The sequence below is a fragment of the Ostrea edulis genome, chromosome 2 (genome assembly GCF_947568905.1).
Source record: "Ostrea edulis chromosome 2, xbOstEdul1.1, whole genome shotgun sequence".
NCBI lineage: Eukaryota > Metazoa > Mollusca > Bivalvia > Ostreida > Ostreidae > Ostrea > Ostrea edulis.
The window spans coordinates 54,285,675-54,306,276 of record NC_079165.1 but is presented as its reverse complement, the minus strand read 5'-3'; the positions used below and the strand labels follow the sequence as shown (position 1 = coordinate 54,306,276).

General features: G+C 35.8%; 1 protein-coding gene across 1 annotated transcript in view; it reads left to right on the top strand.

Moving 5' to 3' along the window:
• The window catches only part of LOC125679294 (uncharacterized), a 280,879-nt gene that overhangs the window by 221,512 nt on the left and 38,765 nt on the right, over positions 1-20,602 (top strand). Inside the window, exons 65-69 of the mRNA XM_056154454.1 lie at positions 2,612-2,762; positions 3,953-4,070; positions 4,890-5,082; positions 10,714-10,780; positions 17,220-17,381. Of these exons, the coding sequence (XP_056010429.1) occupies positions 2,612-2,762; positions 3,953-4,070; positions 4,890-5,082; positions 10,714-10,780; positions 17,220-17,381 (691 nt within the window). The remainder of the gene's footprint in view (positions 1-2,611; positions 2,763-3,952; positions 4,071-4,889; positions 5,083-10,713; positions 10,781-17,219; positions 17,382-20,602) is intronic.

The following is a 20,602-nucleotide window of genomic DNA, read 5'->3' as shown; positions in this document are numbered from 1 at the left end:
ATGGCTTATCATTTATAGATATATTTTAAGTTGTTATTTCAAATACCGAGAGGTTTAGAATCATCAAATCTTGTAAGTTGATGCATCTTGAGGCCTTGAAACATATTTATAAAAAAGTAGGTCACAGTGACCTACTTTTTGAATTTTGCAGATATTCAAATTTCACATTTTCAATTTTAGATGCATATTTTGGGCACTGTAAAACCTAGGATCATCAAACTTTGTCAGTTGATGCGTCTTCGTCTTCGGTTTGTGTCGACCAAAAAGTAGGTCACCGTGACCTACTTTTGGTATTTGACAGCTAAATTACTATATTTCAGACACTATTTGACCTACAATCATCAAACTTTGTCAGTTGATGCGTCTTGCATGTTCAAAGGGTGTTGACCAAAAAGTAGGTCACCTTGACCTACTTTTGGAATTGGACGGCTATATTTATATAATTCAGATACTATTTGACCTACAGTCATCAAACTTTGTCAGTTGTTGGGTCTTGCATGTTTGAAGGGTGTTGATGAAAAAGTAGGTCACCTTGACCTACTTTTGGAATTTGACGGCTATATTTATATATTTCAGATATTATTTGACCTACAGTCATCAAACTTTGTCAGTTGATGGGTCTTGCATGTTCGGAGTTCGCTGACCAAAAAGTAGGTCACCATGACCTACGATTGGAATTTGACAGCTATATTTCAATATTCAGATACTAATTGGCTTAAAATCATCAAACTTTGTCAGTTGATATTTCTTGGGTTCTCAAAATGTGTAAACCAAAAAGTAGGTCACATTGACCTACTTTTTTTGAATTCTTAGGATTTAACTAAAGATTTAGAATACTAAGAGGCTAAGAATAGAAATGGTGGGGTTGTACAATTTATCAGAAGAGCGATTCTAGGCCCTTGGGCCTCTTGTATATGATGTGGAGCAGTATTGCTTTAGCAACAAAATGGAAACAGAGGACTCAAACATATTGTGATGTCATACCTGGATGTCATATAGTGCAACTTTAAAAACAACTTAGTTTATACGATATAAAGAATGTTGTTAAAAACCCAATTTTAAGCTACCTCCCTTGAAATGTAACTGGACTAAGATAAAACAAACATACCGCTTGCCAATCAAATAAGAGACAATATATCAGGCCCTGACCGACAGATTCAGCCAAGCGCGTCAACTGGGCACCCGAGTCTGATGTGTTTGTAGCAGTTAACTGCAGGTGCATCCACACTTTTCATCTACCGCAAAAATAAGGTTGCATATATTCTTATGAGTCGAAAATTACCTGAACTAAATATTCAAACATTAGAAATAAATCGGACAAGTCAAATCATATCTTGGAGAAAATGTCATAAAAATTTACCGTACAAACTAGTGGCAATACGGGACTTTCGAGATACGGATCCACTCGACTTTTATCGCGCGTTGAACGTCATTTGTAGGGCATGTCACTTCCAGATTACAATAACAACTAAGTAAACAGGCATGGAATTCTTCAATTGCTATCAAATTCCTGCATTTAAATGCTATCTTTGAAAGAAAGGAACTACTACAACCATTTTATAGGAAAATGCATTTGATTAAAATATGGGAGTTGGCGAGGGAAATAAATCTAGGGAATATCTTGAGGATATCGGTAAAACCTCATGCCTTGCATCCAATGATACACGTCTAAATGCACCTTTTCCCCTCCATCAAATTTACACCCAGGTACTAAGCACCAATAGTGACTAGGATCGTCATCGTGGGACTGTGCATAGCTCTTTACGAACCGTCTGCTAGCTAAACATCATTTGTATCATTGTCAACTTTGCCCTACAATTGGTTATTATCACGTGACCGTGGTGTGTAAACATCAAATATAATCGGTCGTTCCGGCACATCCCGAAAGTTCCGTATTCCAGCTTTAATGATTTAGCTTATGATGGTTTGAATTTGGAATCCAGAAAAATTAAAAGTTCCCTTAGTAGCAGCACCAGTTTTTGTTCCTACCATTCTACATGTAATTCTTTCTCAAGGATCATTTATAGAATGCCCGGATTGCCTCTGTCAATCATGTGTTGTTGCAGAGAACAACAGTTCTGGTGGCACAATAAACCAAAGAATGGCAAGAAATGTTGGCTTACATCCTCAAACTAATTTTGGTCGTATCAATAAAATTAATGGTAATTTCAAATCAAATTAAATGATTTAAACGAATGAATTGATATATTTTTAGTCTTATTTCGAAATGATGGATTCAGTCAGCAGATTTTCAATATTATTTTTTCACTTTGTATTTCATTGTGTATAGCTATTAGCAACCTTGGTAGACCCTTGCCACTCCAAGTAAATAACATCTATTGATTAGATCACAAATACTTTTCTAGTAACCTTATGGTCACGAAATGGGTCTTTGAAGTCAAGTGAACCAATCAAATTGCATTTTACAAATAAAATAAAATTATTTATACATGTATATATGATGATCAACAGGTCCTAATGATTGCTACTTTGTGTTATCATAATATCATTACACTATACTGGATATTAAAATATAGTATAAATTGGCAAATATGGATAATTATGAGAAAGAAGTTTGTCTGAAAGGTAATTTTTAAAATTTCTTTTACAGTGATTCAGAGTTAACGGTTCTAGTTCAAGGACCAAGGCCAGAAAACATTCTGCTCTTGGTCCATGAAGTGTTTGAAAGTCTGATATTGGAGTCCTTCCATGGTGTGATATATGATTACTTTGTGCCATGCCCTGACTGCATCAGCAAAGAGGTGGGTCCAATAATTACTGTGGAAAAGGTATTTTCTAGCTGTGCTTGTTCGGTATTTTGTGTTGCAATTCATAAAATCATAAAAGACACTGAAATATTCTTGTAGGTCCAGTAAAAAATAAATCCCTGTCATGCTTATGTATATGATTTATATAAACCAGGCAAATGTGAGAATTTTCATTGGTGCATTGTATTAGATATAATATACCTGGAAATGATCTGGTCACAAAAATCAGCACTGGTAGATAGTGGACATTAAAAATGAAAGTGTTTGTATGGTTTAGCAAGTTCACTTCCATTTATGGCATTCTGTGTGTATCCAATTCTTACTCATAACGGGTAATCTGGGACCTATCATTTGCAATCCAGCTGAAATGATAGATAAATCATACATGCAGAAATTCTGATGTAAATCACAAATAATTCTTGAATGCATAAATTAATGTCATTTACTGTGAATACAGACCACTTATTCCACTTATATTGAAATCATTATTTTGAAAAATTGCTTATTTTGAAATAAGAGTAAATACTCAATAACAATCTCTCTCTCTCTTTCTTTTTTTTTTTTGTCATTAATACCCAATAACAATCTCTCTCTCTCTTTTTCACTAAAGTATTGGATATAAATTGCTTATATTGAAGTCCTGTAAAAAAAACAACAACCAAGAACTGGATATTAAAATGATCATTTAATTTTAAGTAAATCAATATTCTGCTAAGCTGATCTTTTTTGAGGAGGTCAGTGACAATGACCTGTCAAATGAGAATGATAACAGCAAGACACTCAAGAACAAAACAGTTTATAATGAACTTTAGATCTATTGAAAAAAAAATCAGCTGGTCCCCTGAATTCATCTGGAATGGACTGTATGCTTATTAGACAAAATTTATCACGTTTCCCAATATATTTAGAACAGCACAATCAGAAATTAACAGAATTTGAAATTCTTATGGGACATGTTCATCTGGTTATATGTTAACTCTGTAAATTATATAAGCAGCACTAGTCTTGCCAATAATGTACAAAAAAATATTATGTACCTGACTGAAATAGTGACACCATGTATTTAATTTGTCAATAAATCAAAAAAGGGCATTCATTTTATTTTAAGAAAAGGGACAACTTTTGTCTACTGTTTTAATAAACTGTGTGATTTAGTTTGATGAAGACCTCATATCTTTTGACAGGGAACAAAGGACCCATGTTTATTCAAAGCTGAACTGATACGCAGAGCAAAAGATCTCAAAGCTCCTTTTCTGCAGTGTACTAAATATTTCCACACAGTCACCATGGGCCAGCTACTGGGTGAGTAATGACAGATCAAAACACCAGTTAAAAGCCGACTTGTTACTCTCTAAGCACTGCATTGTAAAAAGACAGTTTAATATGCAATTTCTGATGGGCCCAATAGTTGTTTCCCTTGTTTAACTTTTGCATATAGTGAGACGCCAATTATATTTCGTACACACGCTATGGGTACAAATATTTATCGCTGCAATCATAAATTGCCTAAATGATGATTTCCAGCTGCTATGCAACCATTCAAACTTTAGGAGGACACAAAATTTAGTAATTTTATGAAGATCTGACAAAGAAATAGGGCATACAAAAATCGAAATTTCCCATCTGTTGTTAAAAGTATCGATAGTGTCAAAGAGGAAATAAATAATGATTGCATATTTGATTTAATGGTCTAATCAAACAATTTCTTCTTGATGTGGTCAGTTAACTCAGTTTAATGTATACCACTGGCTGATAGAAATAAAATTCACAATTTTTGTAACCTTTATCGCCATCTGCATGACCAGAATTTAATATACATATACACCCTGTACCCACTCAAGGATTCAATAGAATACTGAATGATTCTCCATCACAGAAGAGCTGGTGTTCCTGAAATTGTGTATTTGGGGAACCTTGGATTGAATAGTGTTTTGTTTCTTTTATATACTTAGCAAGATCCTATTTGATTCCATCATTTTTTCCCCTGATATATTAATCTAATGAAGTAATAAAACAATTTCAGTGGATATTTTTATGAAATTCTTATTGGTAAATCATTTGTTTAGAAACTTTTGTTAATTTTAATTGAAACTTTTGTTAATTTTAATTCTCTTTAAACAGCTATGATGCCTGAAGATAAAGACTCAGATTTTGACATTCACCTTCAACACAGCATCAGTGCTCTGCAGTCTATTAACAGTGCTTTACAGTATGATGTTGTGTTGCTCTACTGTTCTGCTGACATCCCATCTGATAATAGCGATGTTCACCCCAGACAAGTTAAGGAGGACCTTGAAAACTGGGGATTTTCAGTGTAAGGATGTAGTCCGGTGTTTAAATGTTGAGGGTTTCATGTATTTCCTGTTGAACAGCACCTTGTGCAAAAAACTGGTATAAAATTATGCTCATCTAGCACTATTCAACCTGGAATAAACATTGGCTATTTAATTATAAGCTTCCTTGGCTTGGAAAGAACTTTGCTTTTTTTTTTTTAGCATCTACCCAGGATTTTCCGTAGCACAGCAAAATTATTTGGGATGCAAGAAAATTAAAATACATGAGTTTGTAGATGTGCCTCAGACTCAGGCAAAAGCTTAATCACCCAAAAATCCATGTTAGTATTTGATAAATGCTTACACAGAAATCCTGAAGTTTGATGAATTGATAAATGCTTACACAGAAATCCTGAAGTTTGATGAATTGATATGTAACAGGAAGGGTCAACGAACCAGACCTAACGCCTGAAACTCTAGTCCAGTGAACCAGACCTAACGCCTGAAACTCTAGTCCAGTGAACCAGACCTAACGCCTGAAACTCTAGTCCAGTGCTCTACCAACTGAGCTGAACCAGACCTAACGCCTGAAACTCTAGTCCAGTGCTCTACCAACTGAGCTGAACCAGACCTAACGCCTGAAACTCTAGTCCAGTGCTCTACCAACTGAGCTGAACCAGACCTAACGCCCCCTGAAACTCTAATCCAGTGCTCTACCAACTGAGCTGAACCAGACCTAACGCCCCCTGAAACTCTAGTCCAGTGCTCTACCAACTGAGCTGAACCAGACCTAACGCCCCCTAACCAGACCTAACGCCCCCTGAAACTCTAGTCCAGTGAACCAGACCTAACGCCTGAAACTCTAGTCCAGTGCTCTACCAACTGAGCTGAACCAGACCTAACGCCCCCTGAAACTCTAGTCCAGTGCTCTACCAACTGAGCTGAACCAGACCTAACGCCCCCTGAAACTCTAGTCCAGTGCTCTACCAACTGAGCTGAACCAGACCTAACGCCCCCTGAAACTCTAGTCCAGTGCTCAACCAACTGAGCTGAACCAGACCTAACGCCCCCTGAAACTCTAGTCCAGTGCTCTACCAACTGAGCTGAACCAGACCTAACGCCCCCTGAAACTCTAGTCCAGTGCTCAACCAACTGAGCTGAACCAGACCTAACGCCCCCTGAAACTCTAGTCCAGTGCTCTACCAACTGAGCTGAACCAGACCTAACGCCCCCTGAAACTCTAGTCCAGTGCTCTACCAACTGAGCTGAACCAGACCTAACGCCCCCTGAAACTCTAGTCCAGTGCTCTACCAACTGAGCTGAACCAGACCTAACGCCCCCTGAAACTCTAGTCCAGTGCTCTACCAACTGAGCTGAACCAGACCTAACGCCCCCTGAAACTCTAGTCCAGTGCTCTACCAACTGAGCTGAACCAGACCTAACGCCCCCTGAAACTCTAGTCCAGTGCTCAACCAACTGAGCTGAACCAGACCTAACGCCTGAAACTCTAGTCCAGTGCTCTACCAACTGAGCTGAACCAGACCTAACGCCCCCTGAAACTCTAGTCCAGTGCTCTACCAACTGAGCTGAACCAGACCTAACGCCCCCTGAAACTCTAGTCCAGTGCTCTACCAACTGAGCTGAACCAGACCTAACGCCCCCTGAAACTCTAGTCCAGTGCTCTACCAACTGAGCTGAACCAGACCTAACGCCCCCTGAAACTCTAGTCCAGTGCTCTACCAACTGAGCTATCAAACCTGTCTGACCAAGACACTGCTCCCTCCTTAAATGATGTCACACCTTGGAAACATCATCCTAAGATCTTCATCCCCTGGCAGGAATTTTCACTTTTCATTCCCATGGCTTGGTCTATTACACCAAGTGTAACAGGAAGGGAAAATGTTCAATGGACCAGACTAGGATTCAAACACAGTTCCCTGAATCTCTAATCAGGTGCTCCAGCAATTGAGCTATCTGACACCTGCGATCGAATTTGTCCGACTGTCATTAATAAAATAAGAGGAATAGCTATGCTGCCTGGTGCAGGCATGTTTGCTTAAGACTCCTCTGCTTGTTTAATAATAACCAGTTATATATGTAACTCAATTTTGCCAATCACTGCAAGTACATGTAGCAACGTTGCTAATATTGTCTTCCCTCTTCCAGTTGAGACATTGTTTTTGTACTTTCTGTCTGTCTGTCACAAAATCTTGTGAATGCTTCTCCCCCTATATGGCTTATCGGATAGATTTGAAACTTTGGACAATGTTTCATTGCCATTTGTAGATGTGCATATTGTCAGAACAGGAGGATCCATTTATTTTCCTAAAAGTTATGGTGGATCTGAGGGGTAGAGGATGTTAGAATAGCTTGTGAACACTTCTTCTATATGGCTTATCCGATAGACTTGAAATTTTGTATAATACTTCAATGCCATTAAACTAGGATCCCTGGGGTCAATATTGTTAGGGCTATTCCAGAAATAAATACATAGGGGGATAGGGAGGCACCTTTTGTATATACCAAGCACCCATAAAAAAAATTTTTAAAAAAATGCCCCATGACCCATCAAATTAATATAACTCATTTTACAATGACCCATCTAATTAAAAAAAAACCTAACCAGACCCACCACAAAAATATTTTAAAAAATGAAAACAGTACAAATCTCGCGATGTTTTCGGGACAAACATTCTAGTAGCGAGCGCTGGCTCGTACTGCGAGCTCTAATGACTAGAGCGCGGGAAATAATCCGAGCTAAATCTCAACCTCTAACAAGGAAATTTTTTTGACATAAATCTCAGAAGTCCCTTGTCAAAAATGGCTGAGATCTCGCCAAGTCACACCTTGGAATATGATTGTGAACTTAAGCAGAATATCATCCTAATCTTGTGGCCTCCTAGCTCCAAAATTTAGTGCACCATTAGGCGAAATGTTTAACGGAGTGCAATGTTTATGAAAGGCAGGCTAAGATGATGTGTGACGTCATGTCTACGTTTTGACGTACGTCATAATAAGGCAGACAGTGGCAGATCTAAATACGTACTTGTTAAAAGTCATACTACCAGGACATTATTATTACGTGAACATTAGGCATACGTAATCGATTAAAATACTAAATTCTCAATAGGAATTTATTATTCTAACAAAAAAAAAAGGGAGACTAACTTCTTAAAAATAGTTAGAATACGTGAGGGATCACAGGTACTGAATTAGTGCTATTTAAAAAAAATTACAAAAAATTGATCGGATTGAAAACATTTTTGTAAAATCTTTGGCTTTTTTCCCGCGACTAAAAATAACAAGTGCTTTAATCCATTTCCTTTTAACATGTCCGGTAATGCAAACCACGATGACAACCCCCTCCCCCCCCCCCCCTCCCTCATGATAACCAACCCCATACCACTTACTAAATAAATTAACGACTGAAAAATCCTTAATTCTAGTTTTGTAAATTGATCTTAATTAATGTATCCTCACAACAACAGCATTTCCAGGAGAGGGGCTGAAATCAATGATGTTGCAATTTTATTCAATGATTATATGTGAATGCTGAAATATTTCTTCATTGTGTTATAACTAGGATTATGTACAATATTATAAAACTTGTTCTAATTTTCTCTTTTGGAACATACCATTGCTACAAGGGGATTATCATATGAATTTCATTTTTCTAATTAGATAGGTTCGCAAGGGGGGGGGGGGCAATATACATGCCAAATAGTTGAATTTATCGATTTATTTTTAAATTTTCATGATATATTGAAATGCGTTTTGTGTTCAAAGACAGTGCTGTTTAAACATAGTTTTACAAACTTGAAAGGTTTGGGCATTTTTATCATACAATTAGTAACTTGAAAAGATTGAGAGTAGAAAAAATGAAGTAGAGGCTGAGAATATAAAGTTCAGAACAGGTTGTGCATCAAAGTTTAAGCAAGTTACAGTGAAGGCAGCAGAAATAAAATGTATATATAGCATAAAAATATTTAAATCACATTCATGTATACATGTTTTAATGATTATTAATATAAAACCCTGGGAGAAAATTCATGTAATGAGTATTTTGCAAATAGATATTGTTTAAATTGAACCTGATCAAAGCATGAACATTACAAAATATGTACATATATGAAGCTGCGCTCGCTCAAACGGTCGCACCGTCAACATATTAGTAAATGACGTGGTAATTTACATATGTATAAGGTTAGATGTGTATTCATATATTATGACCCAAGCACCTGTGGCCTGTGCGACATTGTATCACAGTAGTTCTGAAGAAACGATGTCACATCAACAATCAAAGGCATCTATGGTGGGAATGTTGGAAAGATTGGGAGTCCAAGCGATGCTATTATCATGAAATGGGTATGGATATGTTTTTCCACGAATCGTTCGTCTTCTAATGGAGCCCGCGCCCGTAGGCCTCTATATCACCATCACACTGACTGATAAATATAACGCATCGCGTCGGTACCCTCGCATAAATCAACCAAGGTTTACCTATTTTTATTAGAAAACGGAATATCTATTGGTTTCAAAATATTCCCAAAATCGATGCACTGTAAACTGTAATAATCTACAAAACAGAGTTCGCCGCCATCACGTCCCAAGGGACCCTACTAAACGTGCCTCTAATTTGAAGAGTGCCGTAATGGAAAGTTATGCGCTGCAAAGAGCGACAACTCGAATAGTTCTATGTTACTTCCGTTTTCGAAAGCAGCAATTCGAAAGCACGTTTTCAATTTTCCCTCCGACGTTTTGTAACCAACACAACAAGAGCGACAATAAAAATATTCTGAAAACTCTACACCCATTTGATCATTTCTGGAACAGCCCTTAATTGAAATAATGATTTTTTTTAAAAAAAAAAGTGTTAAAATTCACAACAACTAAACAACAGCAGGGCCAGGGTGACTCCGGTGAGTGATGTGGCCTATGGGCCTCTTTTTATTTTATTTTTTTCACTGACTGGGTTAGGGCTAAAATTAGGGATAAAATTTTACATGAATAATGGGGAATTTTTTTTTTAAATCATTAAAAATAATCTTCTCCAGAACAGCAATGTCACGGTAGTAATATCAATAGTAAGTATTCCCATGTTGTGAGGGTTCAACTTCTGTTAAGTCACGATCCCATGGGGTCATGATATGGAGTCAAAGTTTGTCATAGAATTAAAGATGGTTAATTAGGACTTCTAAAGAACAACATGCCCAAGGTGACTGATATTAGCATTGTGACCCATGGGCCTTTGTTGGAGAATGAGTGTTTAGGAGGTACTCTACATCGTCTTAATGGCTGACTTACTTTTTAAACATGGATGAAAATATGAATATCAGCAATATTTGTCTATTTATTTCAAAAATCATCTCCTAGCTGAGTAGCTCAGTAGGTTAGCACATCAACTGCTGGTTCGAGTCCAGTGGGGGTTTTCAATTTTTTCAGATTGCTTTCTACTAAACTGCATTTTTTGACTAAATAAAGTAAATTTGAAAGTTTTAAATTTAAAATGTTGTACATATTCTCCTCTTTTCATCCATATCAAATTTCTCTGGTGTAGCATACCTCCCTAACTTCATAATAAGTGGATAAGCCACAGTATCTGTGTTCATTTCACGAATTGTCTCAATATATGTGGCATTGTATTTGTATTGTAATTTCTGCTTTATTTACAGATGGATGCATGATGACCTACAAGCAACCATGCTGAATGAACTTTACTTAGCTTTGAAACACTGCAAGGTAAACAAGTTAACATATTTTTAGGTCACCCTAGTCACTCGGGAGACCTATTGGTATTGGTCTGCATCCATCACAGTCTGCTGACAATCAAACATTTTGAACTTCTTAAAATAACTACCCTTCCAATTATTAGGTCTCCCCTTCCCAGAAGGGGGACATACATGTATTGTTTTAGTGTGAATTCTTCTTCTGCTTCTTCCACTTCTCATACAAAGTTTGTCTGGGCCATAACTTTTTTGTCTTTTGACATAGGCCTTTAATATTTGGCATTGTGGGTATACCATGATAAGACGGTGTGTCATGTGCCATTTTTGCTGACCTTGACCTTTTATGTAAAGAAAATAATAGAATTTTTAGGGCTAGACCTTTAATATTTGGTATGTGGGTATACCATGATAAGACAGTGTGTCATGTGCCATTTTTGCTGACCCTTGACCTTTTATGTAAAGGTCAAATAATAGAATTTTCGGAGCATTTTTTTGTTGTTGTCCAGACCATAACTTTTTTGTCTTTTGACATAGGCCTTTGATATTTGGTATGTTGGCAAGTTTAATTCACAACACTGTTCTTTGTTTGAAGACATACATTTTCTGTATATATAAAGGTGACTGTTATGTACCGTAAGTCTTAATTTTCCACTTTAAAGATGATCCCTAAAAATGTTTTTTAAAAAACAAAGGAACGGAAGGGGAGACATCAGTTTTAGTGTGCTAAAACAATTCATCCTAGTTTTCAAATTTGGTATAAAACATCTTTTGGACAAGGTGAACATGAATTTTAAATTTCAGGACTCTTACACCCCCAGGGGCTTAGGGGTGGGGCAAAAACTGTCAAAAATGGACCAATTTTCAAACCAAAAAAATTCTCTACAACTCATGCACAATTGTAAGAAAAACTAAATGCATAGTCATGTAGAGCAAGAAATAACTGGCCTCTTCCAAAATTTTGAATTTCATAATTCCCAGGGTAGAGGTTCTGATATCGGTGGCAGGACCAGACTTGGCATATAGTGTTTATATGTAAAACATTCAAATAACATCTTCCAATGCTATTCAACTGATACTAAATTAAAACTAAATAATATTTATAAGGACTAGGTTACCCTTTACTAAAATTGTAAATTTCATGATTCCAAGGGTAGGGGTTTTGGTACCAGTTAGGGGCCAAAATTATCAAAGTGATTAAATATTTTGATCATTTGAATAAGACTTCTTTAAAGATACTCTATAAAAGTTTAATGCAAATTTAGGAAAAGCAGAAAGAGATTTACCAAAATTGTAAATTTTGCAACCTTGATGGTACAGATGGCAAGTCAAGGGCAGAATCAATATAGTTATATTGATTTTCATTACAATTATAAACCTCTTCTATAATTCAATTTATTGACAATATATTAAAGTAAAATGAATATTTACCATATATAGTCAGCTCGCATAAAAGTCGACCTGCGTAGAAGTCGGTGACCCCCCCCCCCCCCCCCCTCTTTTTTTTTTTTTGAGAATTAGTTAATTCAGGAATTTGACATTGATTCACTTATAAGTCAGATTGAATTTCTCGATCAGATTGTCTATTAACTTTTTTTTAGCAAAAGTTGTGTTTCTTTGTTGTGTATATTTTCTGGACGTTGATGTTGAACTTTATTACCGATAACCTCATGTTAAATACGCTGAATACGTAAAAAAAAATTATTATTATTATTTTTCATTTTTTGTCTTTTGAGTTTAGTGATTGGAACTATAATTGCACTTGGATACTTCAGAGAAAAATCTTAATTGTGAGATGCTCATTTGACCTAAGCTATGGGTACTCCCTGTCCATGCCATCCATCTGGTCATCATGGTCAAATAATTGGATGATCAATTACTGTACTTTAATCACACCCTACGCAATGAATTACAGAGGGTATAATAGTTTTGACCTGTCTGGTCAATCAGTCCTATTCTTACTCCTTTGAAACCACTTAACAGAATTCCATTTTAAACTTAGAAATATGGCCTTCGCCAGTCATGTTCTTGTCAGTGCAACTTCTCTTAAGCTACTCAACAGAATTTCATGAAACTTTATAGTTAATGAGGACTTGCTGTGTGGATGAGCATATTTGCCAGGAATTTTTATTTCTTTTTCTTTCTGGGAGTTTTGCCCCTTTTGAACTTAAAAGTTTGGCCAAAATATAGTATTTGGTATTCCCCTGAAATTGCTGAACAGAATTTTAGCTATATATGCCGTGATCTATGCAGCTAATTTCCTATTTAGTGCATGCCCCATTTCAAAATATTCATGATCACATAACCGATTACATGAAGACATGAAAGTGTGGATGGCCTGCAGGCTGTTGGCAGAACACATTCAGCAATAAATGTTTGTCAGACGGAAAAAGGGTAGAGGGAACAACTTTGAGCAATGGAGGGGGTTAAATTTCATGCTTGACATGCAATCACCATTTAGTACGACTACATACTGTAAATGCAATTTTCATCTCCCATGATCCACCATAAACACCTGCATTCCTCCAGAAGTATGCATTTAGAAAATCGGGGGTAGCATGGGGCTATGATAGGGGATCAAAGTTTTATATTGGAATATACAGGAAAACATCTTTAGAAATCTTCTCAAGAACAACAAGGCCATTATTTGTGATTTTGATACGCAAGCATCTTCAGGTATTGTAAACTCAAATTTGTTCAATTCAGGGCCCTAGGGGTAGGATGGGGCCACAATAGATCAAAGTTTTACATAGGAATACCGTATATACTCGCCTATAAGTCGGATTTTTGGGAGTCAATTTTTGGTCCAAAACTCTATGTCCGACTTATAGGCGCGTCGTAAGAAGATTGGTATTTTTCTAGGCGGCGTAATGTAGTGTTTTTTTTAATCATGGACTACCACACAAATGATTATTGTTTACAAATATCTAGACATATTGTATTGTTTATGTATTTTAAAATGATGTATAAAGTACAAGTATTTACATATTTTTATCTTGTTTAAAATTATTTACATACCGGTAACTAATACTTTCAATTCAACTAATCTATCGTTTATCGGTAAAATTGAATTACGAACCCGATTTAATATTGAAATATTCATATGTATACCGGCTGAAATATATTTCATAAAAGATTGAATATTGTTAACAGATAATTTAGATCATCATTCTTGACTCTTAAAAACTCTATTGTTGATACATTGAATTATACCGGAACCCCACCATAACCGCGAGGCGCGTGTCACTAAGTAAACACGGTGTCAGGTACTGGTAATTAGGAGACCATAATTGCGTAGGTAAACAAGGGATCATTGTCCATAATAGATCAAGGGTTGCGTTTAAACCCCAAACAGATATGGCTTGGATATTGAGCACCTCATAATTATTAATTTCTCAAAATATTTTTTGAAACATAGGTAAAAACACTAGAGCATGGACTTGAAATTGTCAACCGATTCTGACAAAAATTTGTACCAACTTATAAGCGGGTCAATGGCAAATTCCTACAAAATAACCTTAAAAAATACAACCGACTTATAGGCGGACTGACTTATAGGCGAGTATATACGGTAGACAGGAATTTAATTTAAAAAATTATTTTCAAGAATAACAGGGCCACATTAAAATACAAACATTTCTATTTATGTTGATTTAATTTTTTTTCCTGCGACTTAAACGAGAAGGGGGGGTTCTGTTTTTGTTTTGTCTGTCTGCCTGAAGCTTTAACCTTTCTCGTAACTTTTGAAATGGTAAGTGATAGGGCTCTCATATTTCAAATGTGTTTTTCTTGTAACAAGAACTTTCTCATGTTTTTCATGTTTACCTATTTAAAAATCACCAGAATTTATGAGTTACTTCCCCTTTCTGTGATGTCATCAGAGACAAGCAACATCAGAAAGTGTTATACAGGGGAACCCCGTTATTATGTTTCTCAATATTTCACAGTAGAATAACGTAATACCGTTGAGTGAATCCAATAAAAACATTACTTGGAAAACATGTATTCTCCAAGAGGGAGGTGGAATATTGACACTCTAATTCATTTACAGCTTATCTTAAATGTCCATATTTTTTCATATCCTTATCCTTTCTTTCCTTTATCACTAGTGTAGGATCTTAATAATCGTTGATTATTTGTGCAATCTGCATCTGACATGTCTCCACAATAGTTCATAATAACCATTTTCTTTAACTTCCACTTCCTTACATAATGCGTTCATATAAATTTCACATTTCACATTTGTTACAATTGTGAAAAAGAAAAGGAAAAAAACTTTATCTCTATTGATAACTCTTTATTTAGATCTATTTTTATTAATGTAACACTGTGCAATACACAAAATTGTAGTGTTTATTAAATAACAGGATCCACACCTCATGCGCTTTATTACAGAGCCATGTGACAACACAGTAAGCAGACTACACACATTTGAGGTGCTATGTACAAATGCTGTACATCTTGTGCCGGTGCTTGTAAAAATAAAACTTTTTGATTTGTGATCATTATTTACCGGCAGAGAACCCCCCTCACTGATCACACAAGTTTACCAGAAATTTGATTGATTTATAGTATATTGTTTAACGTCCCTCTCGAGAATTTTTCACTCATATGGAAATGTCGCCATTGCCGGTGAAGGGCTGCAAAATCTATGCCTATGTCAGTGCTTACAGTCTTTGAGCAGGGAGGGATCTTTATCGTGCCACACCTGCTGTGACACGGGGCTTCGGTTTTTGCAGTCTTATCCGAAGGACCACCCCATTTAGTCACCTCTTACAACAAGCATGGGGTACTGAGGACCTATTCTAAACTGGATCCCATAGATATTAAGATTTTGACCAATTTCACCAAAGTCTCCTGTATAAAAAGGGAGGGTTGGCAGGTATGCAAAAATTATGAATACATACACAATGTTTTCTAACAATGGTGAAATACATGTATACCAGTAATCAATAACTTGATCAGAAACTTGGAAAGGTGAAGATAATGAACAGAAATCAATCTCATAGCTCTTATCAGCAATACAAAATAGATAGTTGGGCAAACACGGACCCCTGGACGCACCAGAGGTGGGATCAGGTGCCTAGGAGGAGTAAGAATCCCCTGTCAACCGGTCACCCCCGCCGTGAGCCCTATATTTTGATCAGGTAAACAGAGTTATCCGTAGTCAAAATCAATGTGCCAAGAACGGTCTAACAATCGGTATGAAACACATCAGACAGCATTTGACCCAATGATAGGTTGTATTGACTAACTAGATCGTTATAACGACCATAGAATTTGTGAAATGCTGACTTTAAATGAGACTATTGAAACCCCTGTACCATTAACTTGTTTGTCAGTAGCTTGCCTCGATTTAAAAACTTACCATACCCAGAACAAGCTCTTGCGTATCGAATCAGTTGAGAGATATAAACACCAAATGCAGGTGATAATGGAAAATTTCTACATAAATATGAGAAGTTGACGATGGAGAAGCTGAAATCATTCCGTTTGTCATAAAGTTGAGTTGTTAGTTTGCCGTTAATATCTACTTTCAATAAAATATCCAAGTATGAAGCAGAAGTGGACGACTCTGTGTTGTCTTTTATTCGACCTCACAGGGATATATCAAATCGTCATATGAATGAAAGTAATTGTTAAAATAAAAGGTCGATATATATCTAAATGTCGAATTGAAGGCCACAGCAAGAGATTTTTTCTTCTCATGTAGAAGTTTTTGAATAATCACATGGGTCATAGGTGTCCTATAAATCCTATAAAAATTGATCATGTCCTATAAAGTCCTACATCTGGGATAACTTTTATATCTCCTAAATCTTGTATCAGAAATGGTCACAAATATACCCTGAGACGGGGACTTTTGGACCAAGGTCATTTTGGAAAGGTCAAGGTCACTCAGAACATACCTTTAAAAAAAGATAATGCCTTGTTTCAACAGTTTTTGAACAGGTATTGATCATATATCACACAAATAAGTAATAGGCAAATGGCTTTCAGACAAAGGTCACTTGAGGTCATTTTGTGAAGGTCAACATCACTCAACATATACCTTATCTATGAAAAAGAAACTCATTTCAACCATATTGATCATTGTGCGAGTCATTTGTCATATGAAGTAGTTCGTTGGTTAGATGCATTTTGGGGAACATCCATGAGTAATAGTTTTACTGATATTCTTGTAGTTTCAATTGAAGAGTGGAGGTATTGCGTAGAGGTAATGTGAACAGGTGTGAGGGGAGATAGAGTCTTAACTTAATTGTTAATAGATTTGTCCAATAAAGGTCCTATTTTCATTTTAAAAATCCTATTTTCTTGGGGGGGAGGGGGGATTCTATTTTCCCTATATTTTTGAAGCCAAAAGTTGCTATGACCCATGTAGTCATATGAATATAATAACAGGTAGGTCTTCTACAATCTAGACATTGGAATAAATCTAAACTTTCTTTCTGCAGGTTGTAGTGTGTTGCATCTCGGACCAATTTGGACAGGATGAGAATTGCCGTGACATGTTTTTATATGTCAAAGAGCAGCTCTTTAAAAATATTGCAATAGTTGTTATTCGAAACAGCCTGGACTGGAAACATTCTGAACTTGGCATGAAGATTGGACAACCAGTAAGTAGAAGAGATGTTACATATTGGCTGAGCATAGAGATCTTACCGTATATACTCCCCTATAAGAATTTTTCACCTATAAGTCGGTTGCTTTTTTTCAGCATAGTTGCGAGGGTTTTGTCGTTGACCTGCGTATAAGTCGGGTCACCTTTTCACAACAACTGGTCTACAGATTCATACCATAAAATTACCGCGTTTTACCATCAATATCATCACTTCTCTATGGACTTTAACATGACATGCATTATATTTGGAGTTGTCTTTCCCGGTGTCAAAATTTAAAGTATGTCGATCTTGATCATAATTCATAATTGATACTATTCCAGTACTCATTTATAAGCAAAGTACAATGTCGATTTTCATGAATATTTAAGGTAGATCAATCCTCATGTGATGTTATAGAATTTTGCAAAAATCTTTATTAAAGAACAAAGGACGTTATTGGCCAAAATTGCCCGCACTTCAAAAGCCAATCATATTTTGCAGGTAGAAAGGTGATAATTTTCTCGTTTCATTCATATATAACATGTACCATTTACTTGTGGCTGATATTGAGAAAATAACGTTACAAAATTGCATTGTTAACTCTGACGCTATCTTCCGACGGTCGCTTTTTCGGAACAACGTCATCGACCTTATAGGATATACAGTCCCCTGATTCTTCTAGAATATTTTTCTAAAAATTACAATTATAACTTTTTATATAAAAATACTCATTGAGATCAAAAACTTAAAAACTGGCATGCTATGGAAAATACATTATTCATTTACATGTAACTTTATCGTGGTCATAGACATTTTGCGGAAGAATCTTGTGTTAATTAGAGTGAGGAAAATAATGCGTGTATTTGCCAAAAATTGTTGAGTAGAATGCAATCATATTTTCAAAGGTGCTGTTCGATGTCCTCCTATTCAAATGAATTATGGAAAATAAAATGGCTGTTGAATTTTTTTTATTTTTTTTTTATTTTTTATTTTTTTTTTTTTGGTCACTTCGATTAAAAACGTTGATTGAGTCGGATAAAATTACTTGTTACGCCATATATACCAAGGACTGCTTACATGTGTATGTAATATACATGTTACAATACATATGAATAAAATATGTCTGCCTGCTGCTGCTTTTGTATTTACAAAATATATTGAATAGAGCGTGGTACATGTACTAAACGATACAAAGAGGGTGTTGCACCGAAGTGGGAATTTTCCCTAATCGGAGCTCCGTGCCAGCACTCGTGACGTAGAACTGACCTTCATTCATATTTATACTCATTGCGTATTTGCCATTTAAATATCTGAAGGATTCCCCAGTACTAGGGACAAACCTAATACATTTTATGTGTCAATACATTATACATGTAGTTTAACGATAATATTTGAAATCGTGAAAATTAAATTGTCTTCTTCTTTTTCTGAATATCAGATACAATGTATACGGTTACATGTTACGGATGTATCAAATATTTAATATTCTATACTACTACAGTCCAAAAGCTTTTATACTCGTATGTATTATTTTCTACAACCAACAACTGGCAACTGTACATGACCCTGGCCACAAAACAAAATATTGGAAGTTTAATACGCATTAATAAAGTTCAACATTATTTGGTTTACATGTACATGCACCTGTAAAAATTGATTCAACATAGCAATTTGCTACTGGAATACATATAAACTCAAACTGTTTAACAGTTATTTACCTTGTTTGGCCTTAAAGTTTTTCTTCCAAAGCTTTGCAAAGTTCACAACAGTTTTTCGTAAAAGGCATCATGCCTTTGTCAACAACTTTTATTCAGAAAAAACATACAAGTTCTCGTTAGCAGCCTTGACTATTAAAGCACAGGTATTGCATGCTGTATTTGGCGTGTTTTTTGAGAGTCCTATTCACAAACTAAACAGTGTCCAGGTTGAAAGTATATTTCAAACTTGGCGCATGGTATTGTAATAAACAGAGATTTGACATGAAACATTCATAAAAACTAGAAGCGTATTTCAATTAAGAAAAAACAAAATTTAGATGGAAAACGTAATATGAACCAAAAAAAAAAATGTGTTCGTGAGGGAGTCGAACCCGCTCGTTTTAAAAATTGAAACATCTTGACATATATAATAGTCGACGACCTTATCCACTGAACCACGCAGTAGACCATACAATACTAAGGAAAATTAACGTACAGGTGAAGTTGAAAATAATACCAGTGAAGTCGTTTCGATTTTTTGAAATTTACAAAAAAATGCCCTCGTGAAACAAAATTTCAAAGCGACAGTTTTTTAGAGGAAAACTCGAAGAACATGTTCATGCTAAATTTATTTTGTTTCACGGAGGCAGTTTTTCAGAAGTTTGGGGATACCCTTCCATTTTAATGCTAAAAATCATATAAATCGCTTATTGCTTGATTTAAACTCGAAATATTTTGGCTAATTTTGTCAATACACGTCTTTTAAACTTGTTTTCAAAAATTATTGAATCAAGACATACGTTCCAATTGGTTTTATCATATATATGAATAACTTAAAATTTTCGATCTTTCATGCAATTCCTTTAGGGAAATTAACATGAGACGTGCAACACCTTCTTTATGTTGCATGAATGGGATATCATTTTCTTGGGTACATCAAAATACGTCAAGTTATATGCATGTAACTTCAGATGGTATATTACATATAGCAAATATATTTAAAAACTTCACCAAAAAAGCGTCTGTGTTTATATCTTTACATTCCCCTTCATGGTCAACAAAGAGTAGTTCCAACTCTCTCTCGGTGGGCATGACACACACACGCCCCGACGATTTAAGAATTTGAAGATGAGACAGAAAGGTTTTTTTCATTTGCTAATTAACAACCAACTTATCCTTCGACCTCCCTCCCCCCCCCACCCCCGAAAAATGATGCTACGTGTCTGTTTCCAAGAGACAGTATATGTAACTACAACAGACCTTTTTTAAAAATGAATTTGATAAATATCATGCATGTATTTTCGTTTTTCAATGTGCGGGCCAGGCCTATCCAGAACACCTTGACATGAGAGAGAGAGAGAGAGTCTACATCACCTTACCATTATACCCCAGTTTTCCTAATCGTGGACGTCAATACTAATATAAACTTTTAGTAACAATCTTCACAACACATATTTTATATATCTTGTAAGATTGGTAAAAGTTGAGTGTCATTAGGCTATACTACGGTGTCTGAATATTTATATCTATACAGGTGAC